Below are 21,161 nucleotides of genomic sequence, written 5' to 3'. Positions count from 1 at the left end.
AAAGTGGTCCGAGATCCCCAGTTGGAAATTCGAGTTGGGATGACCATTCAAAATTAGTTTCCCTCGTCTGACCACATTTTTCCCGAGTTCCCAGTTGTTTTGAACGCGGCAACAGTAGACTGTTCACTGGATGAACTGCTACAAATACATTACGTAAATGTTTCCACGACATGACAATGTAGGGTACAGGGCGTGATTTAAATCCATGCAAATTGAAAATAATCCAACATTTTAGATGTGATAGGCCAAAATGCGGATTCGGAACTCATTATTTTAATCTGACCCCGCCCTCTTTGCGTGCCCTCCGCCCCCCTCTGCACTACGGTCTGTAGTAGCCGTTGACGGCTCTTGTAGTGACGGATCAAGTTCTCCTGTAATATTTTTATTTTGTTTTGTGGAAAAAGAAAAAGGAGTACAAGTAAGCCGCTTTACACACGTCAATCTACAGTATCCCCTCTCTGGTTTTATAATATAAATACATTTGTAGTTTCAGCGAGCAAGCTAGGGTAAACGTTACTTTATAGCACCAGCGTGAGCAATAAGCTAGTGTAGTAAGCTAACGTGATTACATTATTCTGCCGTACAACCTCGAGACAAGTCGGGACAAGACCAGGTTAGTAGCTACATATTGTATTTCCTGATGTAAAAAAAAGCTAGTTATATTATAGTGGATATGTAACGATGGCAACCGGAATAGATGTTTGCTAATGAGGTAACCTTAGTTAGCTTGCTAATGTTAGCGTCGGCTAACAGTCACTCGCTAGCGAGAATAGTGTTGTTTAACAATCTGCTTAATGGCTGTCTGGTTTGGTTCTTAACAGGACGAGTTGTAGGAAGATATATTGGAGATGGCTAGGTTACTATTTTCGATTCGATAGTTATACAATCATCTGGTTACACAACAGCCAATTGTGTTTTCACAACGTGGGTGAATGTTCAATGTTCGTGTCGTCAACGCAAGTAACGTTAGCTAACTGGCCAGATAAATTGCTCACCGGTTTGTTCTAAAGATGGGCCTACCCGCACCGCCATTTTGTTTTATCTTAATGAAATAATTTGCCAAATCGCCTAGTGCCTAGTGTTTGGGCTTTATACGATCCTTATTATCGCATTAAATGTGAGTTATGATTGACGTATCCACTGATTCAACGAGGAATGCAACTAAATTAATTTCACCAACTGGATATGCATTACGAAACATCGCAGCCCCCCTCCAACGTGAATATGGAGGCCGCATTAACTACCTAGCTAGCTGTTCACTGAGCTAACGTTGGCTACAGTGAATTATATGTGCTAACAACCGTTTTTGTTAAAGCGTATTCTTGGGATGTGTGTTTGTTTGACCATTGCCGTTGAGTGTACTGTGTTAGCGGTTATGATGCTGATGATGACAGGCTGTGGCTGGTCCTGAACTCCTTTATGTGTTAAAGGCCCTTTCCTGGTGTATTGTAGCGATGGCTTCCATAGCTGCCCAGTTAATCCCCGCACAACATGCAATTTGCCGGCCATCCCACGACCTAATTTTCTAATCTCATTGGGCTATTGAGGCACACGAGGTTCACTGCTATTTGGTAGTTTTTGAGACAATAGTATGACTTTCAAGTATATTTAAATCATTAAGGCAATCTTCACTAAATTACAATCGTGCATTGAAAACATTCTTGATTCATCATCTGGCATAGTTATTGATGGGTGCCTTCCTGTCTTTATTGTTGCAGTCTTTAAATGTGTCAAGTTATCTTGTCAATTGCTCTTGTGGTTTGCAGTGCACTATTGAATAGCCATCTAACATGACACTGTTTATGCTGTGTACTTGCCATGGACCATAACTGTGTCAAGGCTTGTCACTGCTCCTTCTCTCTTGATATAACTACATGAAATCACAGTATAGTCATGTTGCCCATTTTCTGGCAAGATTGTCAGAGCTCAACATTTCAGTTACAGCATAAACAGTTACTGTTTATTTCAATCTTGCCAGAAAATGTTACTGAAATGTTGAGCTCTGACAATCTTGCCAGAAAATGGTCAGGATCACTATATATATATTATGTGTGTGTGTGTGTATATATATGTATATATATCTCACACACACAAAAGTTTGGATACACTTACTCATTCCAGGGGTTTTACATTTTATTTTACTAGAATACTAGTGAAGACATCAACTATGAAAGAACACATAACTATCATGGCATTGCAAATACCATGCTCTACCACCTGAGCTACAGAGGACCTCCGATAAGCATATATTTGATTTCCTCAACTCATTGTGCATCTTCCAATTTATCTACATCTTGTTAAATGACATTGAGGGCAACATTTACCTCTAACAAGATGGCACTGCCTACAAGACTGAGATTGTTTTTGTAAATGTTTGACAGGGTTTGTACCAAACTAAAATATAATCAATCGCAACATGTAAGGTGTTGGTCCCATGTTTTAATGAGGTAAAATAAAATACCGCAGAAATGTTACATCTCTCTCTAATTGTGTGCACAAAGTTGTTTACATCCATGTTAGTGAGTATTTCTCCTTTGCCAAGATAATGAATCCACCTGACAGATGTGGCATATCAAGAAACTGATTAAACGGTATGATCTTAACCCAGGGACACCTTGTGCTGGGGACAATATAAGGCCTCTCAAAAATTTGCAGCTTTGTGACACAACACAATGCCACAGATGTCTCAAGTTTTGAGGGAGCATGCCAATTGCATGCCGACTGCAGGAATGCCCACCAGAGCTGTTGCCAGATAATTTGTTAATTTCTCTACCATAAGTTGCCTCAATACAAAATTATCTAAAATTATGTTATGTCCAACCAGCCTCACAACTGCAGACCATGTGTATTCATGCCAGCCTTGGACCTCCACATCTGTCTACTTCACCTGCGGGATCATCTGAGAAGTGGGTGGGGGGGTGCTGAGGAATATTTCTGTCTGTAATAAAGCCATTTTGTGTGATTTAAATTTTTTTTATTTTATTTTTTATTCTGATAGGCTGGGCCTGGCTCCTCAGTGGGTGGGCCTATGCCCCCCCTTGCCCACCCATGACTGCTCCTCTTGAAAAATCTGTAGATTAGGGCCTAATTTATTTATTTCAATTGACTGATTTCCTTCTATGAACTCAGTAAAATCTTTGAAAGTTTTGAGTGTTATATATTTTTGTTCAGTATACATACGCATAACACCTCTAGCTGTCACCAAATCTTTGAATTGGACAGATGTCAACCCAGTGGATTGTAATTGGTGAGCAGTAAAATTGGCTCAACCCTTGTGTTGCCATGGAGGCAACCCCTCTCAAGGCAAACCTAGTAGAACTGAACATCATTTATAATGCATCACCATGGCAACTGTGCCATGGATTGTATTATTCTCTCGGTACAGTATTTCCTGTGTTGACATGTTTATGGCAATGTACTAGCTCTGCTCACACACACAGGTCTCTGTAATGCTACTGACCTGTCCTGAGCACGGTCTTCTCCCTCTCTGTCCACACTACAAACTTTGTCACGCACACACTGCAAACCAAAGACTGGATATCTGGACGTGTTTTGTTTAGATACCTGCGTGAACTCAACACCACATTTACCTTCACGTACAGTGCTGCATCAAATGTCTCCATTTCTTTCTCTCTCTCCCAGTCTCAGGGCTCACCATACTCAATGAGCGGACAGCGCAATGTCAGAGCGCTCTGGGCAAACTGCAAAGGGGAAGGATGGCAAATCCAAGTATGCGTCTCTCAACCTGTTTGATACCTACAAAGGAAAGAGCCTTGAAGCACAAAAGCCTGTTGGTGAGTATTCTCGTTTCCGTTGTCCAAGTTTTCTGTGTGTGGATAGTGCAAAGCCTCCCTTTTTAAAAGTCGAACAATGTCAGGTGCTGATGGGAGGTGTCCCGATCGGACCGTCGTGTTCTGATCATAGTTTGATTGTTCTTGTTGATACAAGTTATAATATTATGCACTAATTTTGTCAATATAAGATCTATGGGCCGACTTGGTTGTGCATGCACACCTAGTCCACTTTTTTTTGCACATTGCACCAAATACATCCTTCACAATAATTGGAGTTATTGTGTCCCCATTACATATGAATGCCTACATTATTTTTTCCCCCTTTGATCACTTAAACTCGGTTATTGATTTAAAAGAAAACAGATTCTTGAGACGTGTGGCATTGTGTTGTGTGACAACTGCACATTTAAGAGTGGCATTTTATTGTCCCCAGCACACCCGTGTAATGATCATGCTGTTTAACCCCAAGGTCGATGTCCACGCCCCCTCTGAAATCAAACTTTCCTCCACATTCGCCTATTAAAAATTGTATGGCAGTATATATGGAGACAGTTTAGTGCCAAAAAATAAGGGGTTAAACAACAAACAAAGTTTCCTGATCTCTCATATGACAGACACTTCAAAACAAACTTCCTTTTGATTTGTTTTGGGACTTTTGTGATCTGTTGTTCCATGTAGTGAATCTGTTGTTCACTTGATTTGTGTGGGCTAATAGCAGGTGGGCCCCAAAACATTTTTTTTTGTCAAATAATTGTTATATATATATTTTTGTTACTTCAACGGGTCTTAAAATTCTAAATCAAATAGCAAAATGATCCTTGGTATGACCTTGAAAAAACATTCAGACCCCATTACTTTTTTCATATTTTGTTACCTTCCAGCCTCATTCTAAAATGGATTAGATAGTGTCCCCCCCCCCGCCATCAATCTACACACAATACCCTATAATGCAAAAACAGTTTCAGATTTCTTTTGCAACTAAAAAATAAATAAAATAACTTAAACATCACATTTACGTAATTATTCATACCCTTTACCCGGTACTTTGTTGAAGCACCTTTGGCAGTGATTACAGCCTCAAGACTTCTTGGGTATGATGCTACAAGTCAGGTTGGGTGCAGATCATTGGTGCACAGCTATTTTCAGGTCTCTCTGATTGGGTTCAAGTCAGCTCTGGCTGGGCCACACAATGCCATTCAGAGACTTGTCACAAAATGTGTGCTTAGGGTCGTTGTCCTGTTAGAAGGTGAACCTTTGTCCCCAGTCTAAGAACCAGCTCCAGAGCGCTCAGGACTTCATTAAGGATCTCTCTGTACTTTGCTCCATTCATCTTTCTCTCAACCCTGACCACTCCCAGTCCCTGCCGGTGAAAAACATCGCCACAGCATGATGCAGCCACCACCATACTTCACCGTAGGGATGGTGCCGTGTTTCCTCCAGACAGGATGCTTGGCATTCAGGCCAAAGAGTTCAATCTTGGATTCATCAGACAATAGAATCTTGTTTCTCATGGTCCGTTAGTCCTTTAGGTGCCTTTTTGGTAAACTCCACGCTGGGTGTTATGTGCCTCTTACTGACGAGTGTCTCCGTCTGGCCATTCTACCATAAAGGCCTGATTGGTGGAGTGCTGCAGAGATGAGCGAACCTTCCAGAAGGACAACCATCTCCACAGAGGAACTCTGGCGCTCTGTCAGAGTGACCATTGGGTTTTTGGTTACCTCCCTGACCAAGGCCCTTGTCCCCCGATTGCTCAGTTTGGCCAGGCGGCCAGCTTGAGGAAGATTCTTGGTGGTTCAAAACGTCTTCCTTTTAAGAATGATGGAGGCCATTGTGTTCTTAGGACCTTCAATGCTGCAAACATTTTTTTGGTACCATTCCCCAGATCTGTGCCCCAACAAAATCCTTTATCGGAGCTCTACGGGCAATTACTTAGACTTCATGGCTTGGTTTTTGCACTGGCATGCACTGTCAGCTATGGGAACTTAGACAGGTGTGTCTTTCCAAATCATGTACAATCAATTGAATTTACCTCAGGTAAACTCCAATGAAGTTGTAGAAAAGTCTCAAGGATGATCAATGAAAATGTGATGCACATGAGCTCAATTTTCGAGTCTCTTAGCAAAAGGTCTAAATACTTATGTAAGGTATTTCTGTTCAAAATATTGTTAATTCAATAATAAAAATGAATAGCCAGTTTTCGCTTCGTCATTACAAGCTATTGTGTGTAGGTTGAGGAAAGTTTTGTATTTAGTCAATTTTATAATAAGTCTGTAATGTCACAAAATGTTGAAAAAGTCAAGGGGTTTGAATACTTATCGGATGCACTGTAGTTTCTTAGAACCTGTCTCCCGGCTTAGACGGGGCTTAGACTCTTATGGGTTAATCAGCTTCATGATATGCCACACCTGACAAGGTGGATGGATTATCTGGCAAAGGAGAAATGCTCACTAACAGGGATATAAACACATTTTTACTCAGAATTTGAGAGAGCTTTTTGTGCTAATGAAAACGTAGGGGATTTTTTCCCTTCAGCTCATGAAACATGGGACCAACCCTTTACATGTTGTGTTAATATTTTTGTTCAGTGTATGAGAAAATAACCCGTTCTATGCAGTGTTGTGTTAAGTTCTGGGACACTGAAGTCCATGGAGAACAAGAGCACCTCCTCCCAGCTGCCCACTGCACTGAGGCTCGGTAACACGGTCACCACCGATAAATCCATGATTATCGAAAACTTCAACAAGCATTTCTCAACGGCTGGCCATGCCTTCCTCCTGGCTACTCCAACCTCGGCCAACAGCTCCGCCCCGTCGCAGCTACTTGCCCAAGCCTCTCCAGGTTCTCCTTTACCCAAATCCAGATAGCAGATGTTCTGAAAGAGCTGCAAAACCTGGACCCGTACAAATCAGCTATTTCTGAAACTATCCGCCGCCATTGTCGCAACCCCTATTACCAGCCTGTTCAACCTCTCTTTCATATCGTCTGAGATCCCCAAGGATTGGAAACCTGCCGCAGTCATCCCCCTCTTCAAAGGGGGAGACACCCTGGACCCAAACTGTTACAGACCTATATCCATCCTGCCCTGCCTATCTAAGGTCTTCGAAAGCCAAGTCAACAAACTGGTCACTGACCATCTCGAATCCCACCGTACCTTCTCCGCTGTGCAATCTGTTTTCAGAGCCGGTCACGGGTGCGCCTCAGCCACGCTCAAAGTACTAAACGATATCATAACCGCCATCAATAAAAGACAGTACTGTGCAGCCGTCTTCATCAACCTTGCCAAGGCTTTTGACTCTGTCAATCACCATATTCTTATATTCGGCAGACTCGGTAGCCACGGTTTTTCTGATGACTGCCTTGCCTGGTTCACCAACTACTTTGCAGACAGAGTTCAGTGTGTCAAATTGGAGGGCATGCTTTCCGGTCCTCTGGCAGTCTCTATGGGGGTGCCACAGGGTTCAATTCTCGGGCCGACTCTTTTCTCTGTATATATCAATGATGTTGCTCTTGCTGCGGGCAATTCCCTGATCCACTTCTACGCAATCGACACCATTCTGTATACTTCCGGCCCGTCCTTGGACACTGTGCTTGCTATCTATCTAACCTCCAAACGGGCTTCAATGCCATACAACACTCCTTCCATGACCTCCAACTGCTCTTAAACGCTAGTAAAACCAAATGCATGCTTTTCAACCGTCCGCTGCCTGCACACGCACGCCCGACTAGCATCACCACCCTGGATGGTTCCGAACTAGAATATGTGGACAAGTACCTAGGTGTCTGGCTAGACTGTAAACTCTCCTTTCAGACTCATATCAAACATCTCTAATCTAAAATCAAATCTAGAGTCTGCTTTCTATTCCGCAACAAAGCCTCCTTCACTCACGCCGCCAAACTTACCCTAGTAAAACCTACCGATCCTCGACTTCGGCGATGTCATCTACAAAATATCTTCCAACACTCTACTCAGCAAACTGGATGCAGTTTATCACAGTGCAATCCATTTTGTTACTAAAGCACCTTATACCACCCACCACTCTGACCTGTATGCTCTAGTCGGCTGGCCCTCGCTACATATTCATCGCCAGACCCACTGGCTCCAGGTCATCTACAAGTCCATACTAGGTAAAGCTCCGCCTTATCTCAGTTCACTGGTCACGATGGCAACACCCACCCGTAGCACGCGCTCCAGCAGGTGTATCTCACTGATCATCCCTATAGCCAACACCTCATTTGCCCGCCTTTCGTTCCAGTTCTCTGCTGCCTGTGACTGGAACGAATTGCAAAAATCGCTGAATTTGGAGACTTTTATTTCCCTCACCAACTTCAAACATATGCTATCTGAGCAGCTACCCGATCGCTGCAGCTGTACATAGTCTATCGGTAAATAGCCCACCCAATTTTACCTACCTCTTCCCCATACAGTTTATATTTATTTACTTTTCTGCTCTTTTGCACACCAATATCTCTACCTGTACATGACCATCTGATCATTTATCACTCCAGTGTTAATCTGCAAAATTGTAATTATTCGCCTACCTCCTCATGCCTTTTGCACACAATGTATATAGACTCTCTTTTTTTCTCTACTGTGTTATTGACTTGTTAATTTTTTACTCCATGTGTAACTCTGTGTTGTTGTCTGTTCACACTGCTATGCTTTATCTTGGCCAGGTCGCAGTTGCAAATGAGAACTTGTTCTCAACTAGCCTACCTGGTTAAATAAAGGTGAAATAAAATAAAAAAATCTTCTTATGGCTTGAATCCCGCTAACGGGATCGATATGACAACAGCCAGTGAAAGTGCAGGGCGCCAAATTCAAACAGAAATCTCATAATTAAAATTCCTCAAACATACAAGTATTTTACACCATTTTAAAGATAAACTTGTTGTTAATCCCACCACAGTGTCCGATTCCAAAAAGTCTTTACAGCGAAAGCACACCAAACAATCATGTTTGGTCACAGAAAGCACAGCCTTTTTTCCAGCCAAAGAGAGGGGTCACAAAAAGCAGAAATAGAGAAAATTAATCACTAACCTTTGATCTTCATCAGATGACACTCATAGGACTTCATGTTACACAATACATGTATGTTTTGTTTGATTAAGTTCATATCGGCGCGTTATGGTCAGTAGTTCCTAAACATCCGGTGATTTTGCAGAGAGCTACATCAATTTACAGAAATACTCATAATAAATATTAATACCATTTTTTTTCTCCCCCTTTTCTCCCCAATTTTGTGGTATCCAATTGTATAGTAGCTACTATCTTGTCTCAACGCTACAACTCCCGTACGGGCTCGGGAGAGACGAAGGTTGAAAGTCATGCGTCCTCTGATACACAACCCAACCAAGCCGCACTGCTTCTTATTAACACAGCGCCATCCAACCCGGAAGCCAGCAAGACCAATGTGTCGGAGGAAACACTGTGCACCTGGCAACCTTGCTTAGCGCGCACTGCGCCCAGCCCGCCACAGGAGCCGCTGGTGCGTGATGAGACAAGGATTTCCCTACCGGCCAAACCCTCCCTAACCCGGGCGACGCTAGGCCAATTGTGCGTCGCCCCACGGACCTCCCGGTCGCGGCCGGTTACGACAGAGCTTGGGCGTGAACCCAGAGTCTCTGGTGTCACATCTGGCGCTGCAGTACAGCGCCCTTAACCACTGCGCGCCACCCGGGAGGCCGCATAATAAACATTGATAAATGTTTGGGATTATAGATACTCTTCTCCTTAATGCAACCGCTGTGTCAATTTTTTTTAACTTCGCGGAAAAAGCACACCCTGCAATAATCTGAGTATAGCGCTCAGACAACAAAACAAGCCAAACCGATACCCGCCATGTTGTGTAGTCAACAGAAGTCAGAAATAGCATTAGAAATATTCACTTACCTTTAATGATCTTCATCAGAATGCACTCCCAGGAATCCCAGTTCCATAATAAATGATAAAGTCCATCATTTATGTCCAAATACCCCCTTTTGTTAGCGTGTTTGGTAAACGAATCCAAACTCACGAGGCGCGTGCGAGTCCAGGCGAAAGTGTAGAAATATGTCAAACGATGTATAGAATCAATCTTTAGGATGTTTTTAACATAAATCTTCAATAATGTTCCAACCGGAGAATTCCTTTGTCTTTAGAATTGCAATGGAACGCAGGTCGCTCTCACGTTCATTTTAGTACACTGTAAACGAACAGTATCCTTTCAGTTGAGCGTACCAGCGCTTTGTCTGTCTACCGTAAGTTGATGCCGTTTCTATGCAACTTCTAGCTAGCTTGTTAGCATAACAAATTAATAGCTAGATATCTTACAATTTCGTGTGTGTTCGTAAATTCAATCTAGAGTGCCAAAGTGCGCTCTGGGCGTTCATCAATTCAGAGCGTTTTGCTCACGGAGCATTGAGAGGGCACACTGGACGCTCTGGCCAAGGTGTAGTGAGGTCAGAACGCTCTGATCAACCCAATGGCACCCAAGCTAACTTGCTAACAGATTCCAGGAAACAAATGAGAGAACTCACCCTAGCAGAGCTGGTTAGGCTGTTTTCATGTTATCCAGCGTGTTGGTGACTGTAATTGTGCTGCTGGTGTAACAGTATAACTTTAGACCGTCCCCTCGCCCATACCCTGGCGTGAACCAGGGACCCTCTGCACACATCAACAACAGTCACCCACGAAGCATTGTTACCCATCGCTCCACAAAAGCCGCGGCCCTTGCAGAGCAAGGGGAACCACTACTTCAAGGTCTCAGAGCAAGTGACGTCACCGACTGAAACGCCACTAGCGCGCACCGCTAACTAGCTAGCCATTTCACATCCGTTACACTGGCAGCAATTTAATGACAATTTTTTGCTGCCGTTTACTCACCGGCCATATTCAACGGGTGTTGTGCGTTCGTAAATTCATCAGTTATTCTGTGCACTGGCACAGGTACATGTCAGATGAGGGTGCTCTGAAGTCAGAGTATATAGCCAGAATTAACAATGTCCACTGAGAAAGCACAATGACTTTACCACTTCGATAAGAATTACGTGAATAATCAAGTCAATAAATAGTTACATAGCATATGGTTAATATACTGGCAAGTTCAACAATCTATTAGTAGCCAACTAATGCTAGCTAACTTACTGCTACATATTGCTGTAGCTAACAAATTGACAGACAATGTAACGTGTAACGTAACTTATTTGAAAAGTCATTACTTTATTACATTGAACAACATATTTTCTTTTGTCATAATTAGTTCGTTTAATTTGTTTACACTTGTTGGACTTCGGCTGCATATTTTCCGCAAATCTGATAACGTTATGAAGTCATGACCATTTGCATTATTGACTCTAAAAGCACAGGAATAGTGTCCAATGCTTGTGTATTTTGGCGAATTTAGTACGACATCCGGGAAATTTTAGCATACTAACGATATCCATGCTATTACCAATAATCATACTCAATTTACGTCACAATAGTACAGTTAGTGTGGGTAGTATGAGTATTCGAACACAGCTCAAGACCCTTCCTAGATCTGACCGCCTGGGCCAAATTAAGCAATCGGGGGAGATGGGCCTTGGTCAGGGAGATGACCAAGAACCCGATGGTCACATTGACAGAGCTCCCGAGTTCCTCTGTAGAGATGGGAGAACCTTCCAGATGGACTACCATCTCTGCAGCACTCCCCCATTCAGGCCTTTATGGTAGAGTGGCCAGATGGAAGCCACTCCTCAGTAAAAGGCACATGACAGCCTACTTGGAGTTTTCCAAAATGCACCTAAAGACTCTTACACGGAACCCAAACCGGCTGCGCTCATGTGCCATCATGCATAAATGTATTTCACGGCACGCAGGTTAAAATATCAAAACAAACAAGAAACCAATTATATTAATTTGGGGACATGTCAAAAAGCATTAAACATGTATGGCAATTTAGCTGGCTAGCTTGCACTTGCTAGCTAATTTGTCTTATTTAACTAGCTTGCTGTTGCTAGCTAATTTGTCCTGGGATATAAACATTGAGTTGTTATTTTACCTGAAATGCAAAAGGTCCTCTACTCCAACAATTGATCCACACACAAAACGGTCAACTAAATAGTTTCTAGTCATCTCTCTTTCTTCCAGGCTTTTTCTTCTCTTGACTTTATAATGCGATTGGCAACTTTCATTACCGCATTACCGCCACTGACCTTGTTCGTCTTTCAGTCACCCACGTGGGTACCTGCTTCTATAAACAAATGAGGAGATGCAGAGAGGCAGGAATTGCAGCACAATCTGCATCCGAAATAGAACTGACTTCTATTTTAGTCCTTGGCAACGCAGGCGCTCGCGAGCTGTGTGGGTGCAATAATTTAATAACATAGACTTCTACATTTATTTTGCAATGCACGGCGAGCGGTGTAGTCACTCTGTCAGACCATGAGAACCAAGATTCTCTGGTTTGATGAAACCACGAGCTTGAACTCTTTGGCCTGAATGCCAAGCGTCACATCTGGAGGGAACCTGGCACCAACCCTACGGTGAAACATGGTGGTGGCAGCGTCATTCTGTGGGAATGTTTTCCAGGGACTGGGAGACTAGTCAGGATCGAGGGAAAGATAAACAGAGATACCCAGAGATCCTTGATGAAAACCTTATCCAGGGTGCTCAGAACCTCAGACTGGGCAATGGTTCAGCTTCCAACAGGACAACGACCCTAAGTACACAGCCAAGACAACGCAGGAATGACTTTGCGATAAGTCTCTGAATGTCCTTGAGTGGCCCAGCCAGAGCCCGAACTCGAACACGATCAAACATGTCTGGAGAGAGCTGAAAATAGCTCTGCAGGGTAAGTCCCTATCCAACCTGACAGATCTTGAAAACTCTCCAAAAACATATTTGCTAAGCTTGTAGCGTCATACCCAAGAAGTCTCGAGGCTATTAACACCGCCAAAGATGATTCAACCAAGAAATAGGTAAAGGGTCTGACTACTTATTTAAATGTGATTTTTCAGTATTTAAAAAATAAATATACTGCAAAAAAAAAAATGCTAATTGATATTCAGTAGACTCACTTTTTACAGAAGGTGCCTGTGTAAAATGGCTGCAGCCTTTCCAACATTGCTTGAGCACAATTTCTTTCTACTGGCCTCGAGCAAACAAAAACTAAAATCTTCTATGCAGTTGAAGGCAACTGCTACATTTTAGTGATGGGCACGATTATTCGAATATCCAAACATACGTTTGTGTATACTCTCCCAAGTAATAGAACACTATTATTTATGTGACATTGCTATATAGTCCACAAGGATGCACCATTTACATTTGACATTTTCAATACAACTATTTTATGACAGGTTTTGTGAATGCGCCCTATTAGACTCACTGGTAGCCTACATGTGTAGCTTATTGTCAACGTCGGTCAATCAAATCAGCGCTACAGTCAGAGGCTCCATGTGTAGCAAGTGAAATGGGACATATTTTTTATCAATGCAAAATGTAATTACATTTATAGAATTAAGTTTGCTAAGTGAGGAGTAGGCTAGTGTTTCATATGAATAGAGTTGTTATAGACATTGGACGGGTAGTGCCACAAAATATTCTCAATCAGCCTTGCTACTTTAGCTAGCTAGCTGCCTAACTTAGCTAGCTAGCTAGCTAGCATCTTTACAACAGTTTGATGCAATCAAGACAAGCACTACCAGATGGTATGAGAGACATAACCTATGGCCGCAACACGTTTGTCATAAGTCTGTTTACTTTCTCTCTCCCTCCATGCCACAGGTATAGACGATCACACTCGCCGGGCCCCTGCTCCTCTCTCGCCCCTCCCCCACATTCTGCTGAAATAAGAGGAGCGCAGCTCACCGGCTCTCTCAAGCCAGCGCGAGCAAGTCTCTATTTGAAGTATCTCTCCAAAACAATTCCCTTTAAAACATGACTATCCAGATATCCAGAAAAAAATATTGTGACATAATTTGAATACCAAAATCATTTTATTATTATTATTATTATTTCAAATGCCGTCCCTATTAATTATAACCCAGCGAATGTCAACTCGTGTTGTAAAGCAGTTCTTACGGCATCTCTATCGAATTCCTACATATTGTGTCGGCGATCACCACCGTCGTTCTCATGTCCCCCTCTCCCCTCCATTTGATTCTCAGTGGTCTCAAGTTACTGTGGTCTTTCTGCTAATGACCTCATCTCCCTCCTCTCTTCCTCCCCCTAATCAGTTCCCCCCCGCCATGGCCTTCAGTCTCTTGGTAAAGTTGCCTCTGCGCGGCGCATGCCACCCCCTGCCAGCCTGCCCAGTCTGAAGGCAGAGAACAAAGGCAACGATCCCAACGTCTCGCTCGTTCCAAAAGACGGCACAGGATGGGCAAGCAAGCAGGAACCAGCAGACCCAAAGAGGTGAGGAGGCCCCCCTGACATGCTACCCATGAGGCGCTCTATAGATTTGAATATACTAAATCCTTGTCAGTGTTCGCTCTAATCTTCACTATGTTATCTGCAGTAAAAAAAAAAGAAGAAGAATTGACTAGCACATCTACTAGTGATTTGAATGCGCAGATGCTATCTTATCTCAAGAAATAGCAGCAATAATGCTGTGGAACATCACTAATAGGCCCCTACAAGCTCGGTAATTGGCGCAATTGTCTGTCTGACTGACTGGTGCATCTGACACTTACCACTTCTTGTGTTTCTCTCCTTTTTCTCTCTCTTTCTCTCTCTTCTCATCTCTCAGTACCGATGTATTGTCAGCACCGCAGCTGGAGTCGCAGCAGCCTGTGGTTTCACAGACGCCTGCACCGACCCGCCCGAGAACCCCGCCAACTCCAGAGGTACACACCAATTCGATGCCAATGTAAACCCGAAACACAAAATGGTTCCATCCTGCCAATGGTGCTTAATGTTGTGCTATTTTGTGTGTCTCTCAGGTTCCACCTCCGGTTCCGGCCACGGTTTCAGCCCAGGCCGCAGGGGCAAGGTCCTGGGCTCAGGCCAGTGTTACACATGGAGCACAAGGAGATGGTGAGTATCATACTTTACATCGGTCTGTCACTTCCCTCTCCTATGGTACTTTGCAGCAGACTTGACTGCCGCATCAATTGCCTAATTAACTCACGTTTGGAGATTTGACGTTGAGTAACCCCTCCTCTCTCTCGCACCATACAGGTGGAAAGGGATCAAACCAACGGTCGCCATTCTCTCGCGAGGAATTTCCCACCCTGCAGGCGGCTGGCGACCAGGAAAAAGCTGGCAGGGAACAGGGCACTGCAGATCAGTTGTATGGGCCCGGACCAAGCCTCCGCCCCCCGAGTGAGTAACATTAAATCTCCTCTTTGTATTGTTTATTGTAGACCACACGTACAATGAAGAGGGTTGCCGACAGAACAGAAGAACTAGCGTTCAGAGCAAGAGCTTATTTTAACGACCATAATTGCAAAATTCTGGTAACTGTCCTAAAATTTTCACATTTTCCAGAAATACCAGTTGGATGATTGCCAGTTGGAGGATTAACTCCCTGCTTATTCACACCTGATACTGAGAATCCTCCAAATGGGAGGAGAGAAAAAAGGAATTCTGGGAACAGTTTTATTAGTGATGCATAGTCATGATGTTTTTGACCGATATCCAATATATTTTTTTGCCCCCTCAAAAAAACCTGATACCGATAACCGATATTTGAATTTTTAGCGGCCTTTTAACTATTTAACTGTACTAGAATGCTTAACAAACATGGACGCAACGGTCTAAGGCACTGCATCTCAGTGCAAGAGGCGCCACTACAGTCCCTGGTTCGAATCCAGTCTGTGTCACATCCGGCTGTGATTGGGAGTCCCAAAGGGTGGTGCACAATTGGCCGTCATTGTAAATAAGAATTTGTTCTTAACTGATTTACACACACACACACACCACACGAACCAAAAAGTTATTTTGTTTGCATATACGTATGTCCCCATTACCAGTAAAGCATAATCAAAACCTATTTCTTTCACTTTCACTTTCTGTGTTTCGTTGTCCATTTGTTCAGTCGTTTCATTCTCAACCAGGATTTCTCATACTATGGAATGCCGTTTGGGTCTTTGCATGTCAAAAAACATACATGTCAAATAAACTTGTTGACCAATCAGGACCTGAATATGACTGCACGTCACATAATAATTTAACGCGTCCATACCTTTTTTTAACCTAGTTATTCCACATAGATTACACCATCACTCGTATTTCATATGTCACATCGGTTCATCGATACGTATGCAATGATGCTGGTAGAGTTGTCTCACGCACCTACAGTTGCTGGTCATAAATAAAAGCTAGCTAGCTCATGGATGCAAACAATGTCGTTTTGCTATGTTTTTGGGGAAGAACAATCTGTTTCAGTAGCTATAGCTAGCTAACTATATAGCTAGGTGTCATGTAAAATAATCCTAATTTATAAAACAGGTCTTATTTGATTAATGGTAGTCGGACATATCTAGGTGAAGTATGTCATTGGCAGTGATGCACATGAATACAAATAGTAGAATTATGCCATAATTGAATAGATCATGCTAAATGAGGTTGGAATGTTATATAAAAATCAACAATGGACCATTTGTTATTTGACAAAAATCTGTTGAAATCACTAAACTATGGATTGTTGATCAATGACATGGGGTATCAGTCTACTCCGTGACACCCAGAGAACATTAGTGTCGTAGCTCTTATTGCGGGACTCGGAAACTGAATTGAGCCGCATTTGTCAACCTATGTGTATTTAACAAACAATACTGTGTGGATGTTTTGGACAAACAATACTGCATGTATGTTTTGGAGTCTGATAAATGAGGAGGAAAATATCTTGGGTATTGAGTAGACTGATTCCCCATTTCATTGATCCCCAATCCTTAGGTAAAGATGTACCGTGCAAAATGAATGTCAATACACAATAGGCTGACTGAGGGGGGTGATTTCACACTGTCACAGTCCCGCGATAAGAGCTACATCACTAATATTTGCATAAACTCTTCACAGTTGTGTTCTATCGGTGTCACCAAGTTGACTGATACCCAATTTCATTGCTTCACATTACAACCTTGTTTAACATTATCTAGTTTAAATATGGCATGATTCCACCAATTGTAACCTTCTGCATCACTTTCGAAGGGGTACTTTTATTTTGGAGGCAAACTGCAAATTCCACTATTGTGCCAAATTGTTATTTTGGCTAGCTTCAGAACACAACCCGGTCCGGTCAAGCCTCACAAACCAGATGAAGCTAGCTGGCTGCTTATAACGTTAGCTTTGGGCAACATGTTTAAGTAGCTGGCTAGCTATTTATTTTAATGTACTTAAGTTTAATTTCAATAGGCGAACAACAAGTGGCTACCTAGCTAATATTACTCACAAGGATTCCGAAGTCATTGCTAAGAATAATGAAAATGACTGTAGTTTCTACTGGTCATTGTTTTTAGGCTGGTTGTATTGGTGCTAGCTAGGTACCAGGCTAAAGCTAGCACCCCAGAAGTTGCGGTCAAACAAATAATGCTTTATTACCAATGCGCTACTATAAACACATTGTTCATGGCCGGTGTTTGCAGACTTTTTTGTACAGCTTTGACAGTTCTACTGATAGTAGTGGTGGCGCTTGGCTTGCACGTGCAAATTCAGAACACACTACATTCTGTAATAAAACTGTGTCGTTTGACGTGTCAAATTAAAAGCTTATTTAACGCGTCAAATGACGTGTATCTTTTTTGACACACAAAGACCCAAACGGTGTTCCATAGTATGGAGTGAAGCTAATAGCAGTGACGCTATTACTGTATAACTCCGGTAGGGCAACATCTGAAAAATAGCGCACTTGGTAGTGTGTACCCGTGCTCAACCAGTCGGCGAAAGCCAACATCACCCACAACAGACAACGGTTGATTGTCAAGGGTAATGAATCCCATTATTTTGCCGTTAATGGATTTTGCCTTTGAGTTGTCTCGCTGAAATATTCTTACTCTTTCAAATGACTGCTTGACTTGTTGACTGCTCGATCCACACAGCAGACATTGTGGGCTAGGTTAGGAATGCTGTGTTGCATGTGTAGCGCAAAATTTTACGTTGTGTCATTACGTCACCCACATTATATGGGTATGCACTAGAGATCGACCGATTATGATTTTTCAACGCCGATACCGGTTATTGGAGGATCCAATAAACCGATACTGATTCATTATTTATTTGTAATAATGACAATTACAACAATACTGAATGAACACTTATTTTAACTTAATATAATACATCAATAAAATCAATAAAGCTTCAAGTAAATAATGAAACGTGTTCAATTTGGTTTAAATAATGCAAAAACAAAGTGTTGAAGAAGAAAATAAAAGTGCAATATGTGCCATGTAAGAAAGCTAACGTTTCAGTTCCTTGCTCAGAACATGAGAACATATGAAAGCTGGTGGTTCCTTTTAACATGAGTCTTCAATATTCCCAGGTAAGAAGCTTTAGGTTGTAGGAATTATAGGACTATTTTCCTCTATACCATTTGTATTTCATTAACCTTTGACTATTGGATGTTCTTATAGGCACTTTAGTATTGCCAGTGTAACAGTATAGCTTCTGTCCCTCTAGTTAGCGCGCGCTAACTAGCTAGCCATTTCACTTCGATTTCACGAGCCTCATCTCGGGAGTTGATAGGCTTGAAGTCATTAACAGCGCAATGCTTGACACACAACGAAGAGCTGCTGGCAAAACGCACAAAAGTGCTGTTTGAAAGAATGTTTACGTGCCTGCTTCTTCCTACCACCGCTCAGTCACTTTGGTACTTTGACACGCTAGATAATATCTAGTAATATCATCAACCATGTGTAGTTAACTAGTGATTATGATTGATTGTTTTTTTAAAGATACGTTTAATGCAAGCTAGCAACTTACCATGGCTTACTGCATTCGCGTAACAGGCAGTCTCCTTGTGGAGTGCAACGAGAGAGAGGCAGGTCGTTATTGTGTTGGACTAGTTAACTGTAAGGTTGCAAGATTGGATCCTCGAGCTGACAAGGTGAATCTGTCGTTTTGCCCCTGAACGAGGCAGTTAACCCACCGTTCCTAGGCCGTCATTGAAATTAAGAATGTGTTCTTAACCGACTTGCCTAGTTAAATAAAGGTATAAAAAAAGATTGGCGCCAAGAAATACCGATTTCCGATTGTTACGAAAACTACAAATTGGCCCTAATTAATCGGCCATTCCAATTAATCGGCCGAACTCTAAACTAGACATCGGGCTGTTGGCATTTTTTAGCTAATATTGTTCGATTCCGATATGTTCCCCAATATATCGTGCATCCCTAATTTTTATAACAACGACATTCGCTGTGGCATGATTCTATTGCATGTCTATTATTAATACAAATGCTGGTATAAGTGGCTCCTATTCCCATCCATTTTGTTACCTTTTTTCCTCGTTTTCCCTTTCTCTCCCCAGACATGACGAGCTGGCGGGACGGTGGGGGCCGTGCCCTGGCGCCCACCGGAGAGGGGGTCGCAGAGGGTGGCCCGGGCGGGGTGCTGGCGATAGAGGGGGCTGCCAGTGGTGGCCAGGCAGGCCCCCCTCCTCTCCAGCAGCAGCAAAACCTCCAGTCCCATGGGCTGCCTAGGAATCCCCCCGCTGGCAGCCCTGGCCTGCCCCAGCCCCCCATGGGCCCTGGGTTCCCCCAGTACAGAGGGATTATGCCTCCATTTGTAAGTCTACTCCTGAGCTGTGTTTGAATACTCATACTAGCCATACTATTTGTGACGTAAAATGAGTATATGGAATGCTGATTAGTCATAGTATTGATATAGTTAGTATGTCAAAAGTTCCCGGATGTCATACTACATTCGTATACAAGCAGTGGACACTATTTCTGTGCTTATAGGGCCCATAATGCAATTCTTCCAAAAATGGGCATGGCCTCATAACGTTTTCAGATTTGAAGAAAATTGCGGAAAATATGCAGCCGTGAGTAAAATGGTCAGTGTGAGGTGGTCTATCATTGTGTCTTGAAGTAGTTAGCAAGTTAGCCAGTTAGCTTGGGTGCTTGACTGCCGTTGTGAGTTAAGAACGCCCGGATCAACCCTACTTCTCAGCCAGAGTGTCCAGTTTGCGTTCTGAACGTTCCCAGAGCGAAACGCTCTAAATTTACAAACAATCTGACAATGCTCTGAATTTGCGAATGCCCAGAGCGCACTCTGGCACTTCAGATTGAATTTATTAGTAACACACCCGAAGTCGTAGAATGTCTAGTTAATCATTTATTATGCTAACATCCTACTAAGAGGTTGCATAGCAACAGCATCAACTTCCAGTAGAGAAGCAAAGCGCTGGTACGCTCTCAACTGAAAGGATACAGTTTGTTTACAGTATTCTAAAATGAACTAATTGTATGTAGTGTATATAATTATTAAGTATGTAGTATTTAGTTTATGTATTATTATTTTTGTTAACCTTTTTAACTAGGATAGTCAGTTAAGAACAAATTCTTATTTTCAATGACAGCCTACACTGGCCAAAACCGGACGGTGCGGTGCCAATTTTCCGCTGCCCTATGCGCCTCACAATCACGACCGGTTGTGATACAGCTTGGATTCGAACCAGGGTGTTTGAAGTGACACATCTAGCACTGAGATGCAGTGCCTTAGACTGCTGTGCCACTCCCCCGATTGTATACAGTATGTTAGTATGGGTATTCGAACACCGCTCTGGTATAATCTCTGCATGTGTGCTCACAGGGGCTCTATCTATTATAGCTACAGTGCATTCGGAAAGTTTTCAGACCCCTTGATTTTTTTCCACATTTGTTACATTACAGCCTTATTCTAAAATAGATTAAATAGTTTTTTTGTTCACACAATACCCTATAATGATAAAGCAGTTTATAATTTTTTGTAAATTTAAAAAATCAGTTACATAAGTATTCAGACCCTTTGCTTAGTACTTTGTTGACGCACCTTTGTCATTGATTACAGCCTCGAGTCTTCTTGGGTAAGACACTACAAGCTTGGCACACCTCTATTTGGGGAGTTTCTCCCATTCTTCTCTGCAGATCCTCTCAAACTTTGTCAGGTTGAATTAGTTGGACAGCTACTTTCAGGGCTCTCCAGAAGTGTTAGCTCGGGTTCAAGCCTGTGCTCTGGCTTGGCCACTCAAGGACTTTGAGACTTGTCCCATTCTTGTGTTGTCTTGGTTGTGTGCTTAGGGTCGCTGTCCTGTTGGAAGGTGAACCTTGGCCCCAGTCTGAGGTCCTGAGCACTCTGGAGCAGGTTTTAATCTGTGATCTCTCTGTACTTTGCTCACGTCATCTTTCCCTCCATCCTGACTAGTCTCCCAGTCCCTGCCGCTGAAAAACATTCCCACAGTGTAATGCTGCCACCACCATGCTTCA

At 42.7% G+C, this 21,161-nt stretch overlaps 1 protein-coding gene across 3 annotated transcripts in view; it reads left to right on the top strand.

Annotated features, from left to right (window-relative positions):
* Window positions 1-304: 304 nt before the first annotated feature.
* The window catches only part of LOC124020032 (protein PRRC2A-like), a 43,492-nt gene continuing 22,635 nt past the window's right edge, over window positions 305-21,161 (top strand). For 2 of the 3 annotated variants that reach the window (XM_046335457.1, XM_046335455.1), the window contains exons 1-7: window positions 316-613; window positions 3,643-3,794; window positions 13,992-14,169; window positions 14,504-14,600; window positions 14,697-14,790; window positions 14,935-15,078; window positions 19,223-19,479. In XM_046335457.1, coding sequence (XP_046191413.1) covers window positions 3,680-3,794; window positions 13,992-14,169; window positions 14,504-14,600; window positions 14,697-14,790; window positions 14,935-15,078; window positions 19,223-19,479 — 885 coding nt within the window. In that variant the 5' untranslated portion in view covers window positions 316-613; window positions 3,643-3,679. Of the gene's footprint in view, window positions 614-3,642; window positions 3,795-13,991; window positions 14,170-14,503; window positions 14,601-14,696; window positions 14,791-14,934; window positions 15,079-19,222; window positions 19,480-21,161 lie in introns of all 3 variants that reach the window. The other variant, XM_046335456.1, reaches the window with a different exon arrangement.

The sequence above is a fragment of the Oncorhynchus gorbuscha genome, unplaced genomic scaffold (genome assembly GCF_021184085.1).
Source record: "Oncorhynchus gorbuscha isolate QuinsamMale2020 ecotype Even-year unplaced genomic scaffold, OgorEven_v1.0 Un_scaffold_750, whole genome shotgun sequence".
NCBI lineage: Eukaryota > Metazoa > Chordata > Actinopteri > Salmoniformes > Salmonidae > Oncorhynchus > Oncorhynchus gorbuscha.
This window is presented reverse-complemented; position numbering and strand designations above follow the sequence as displayed.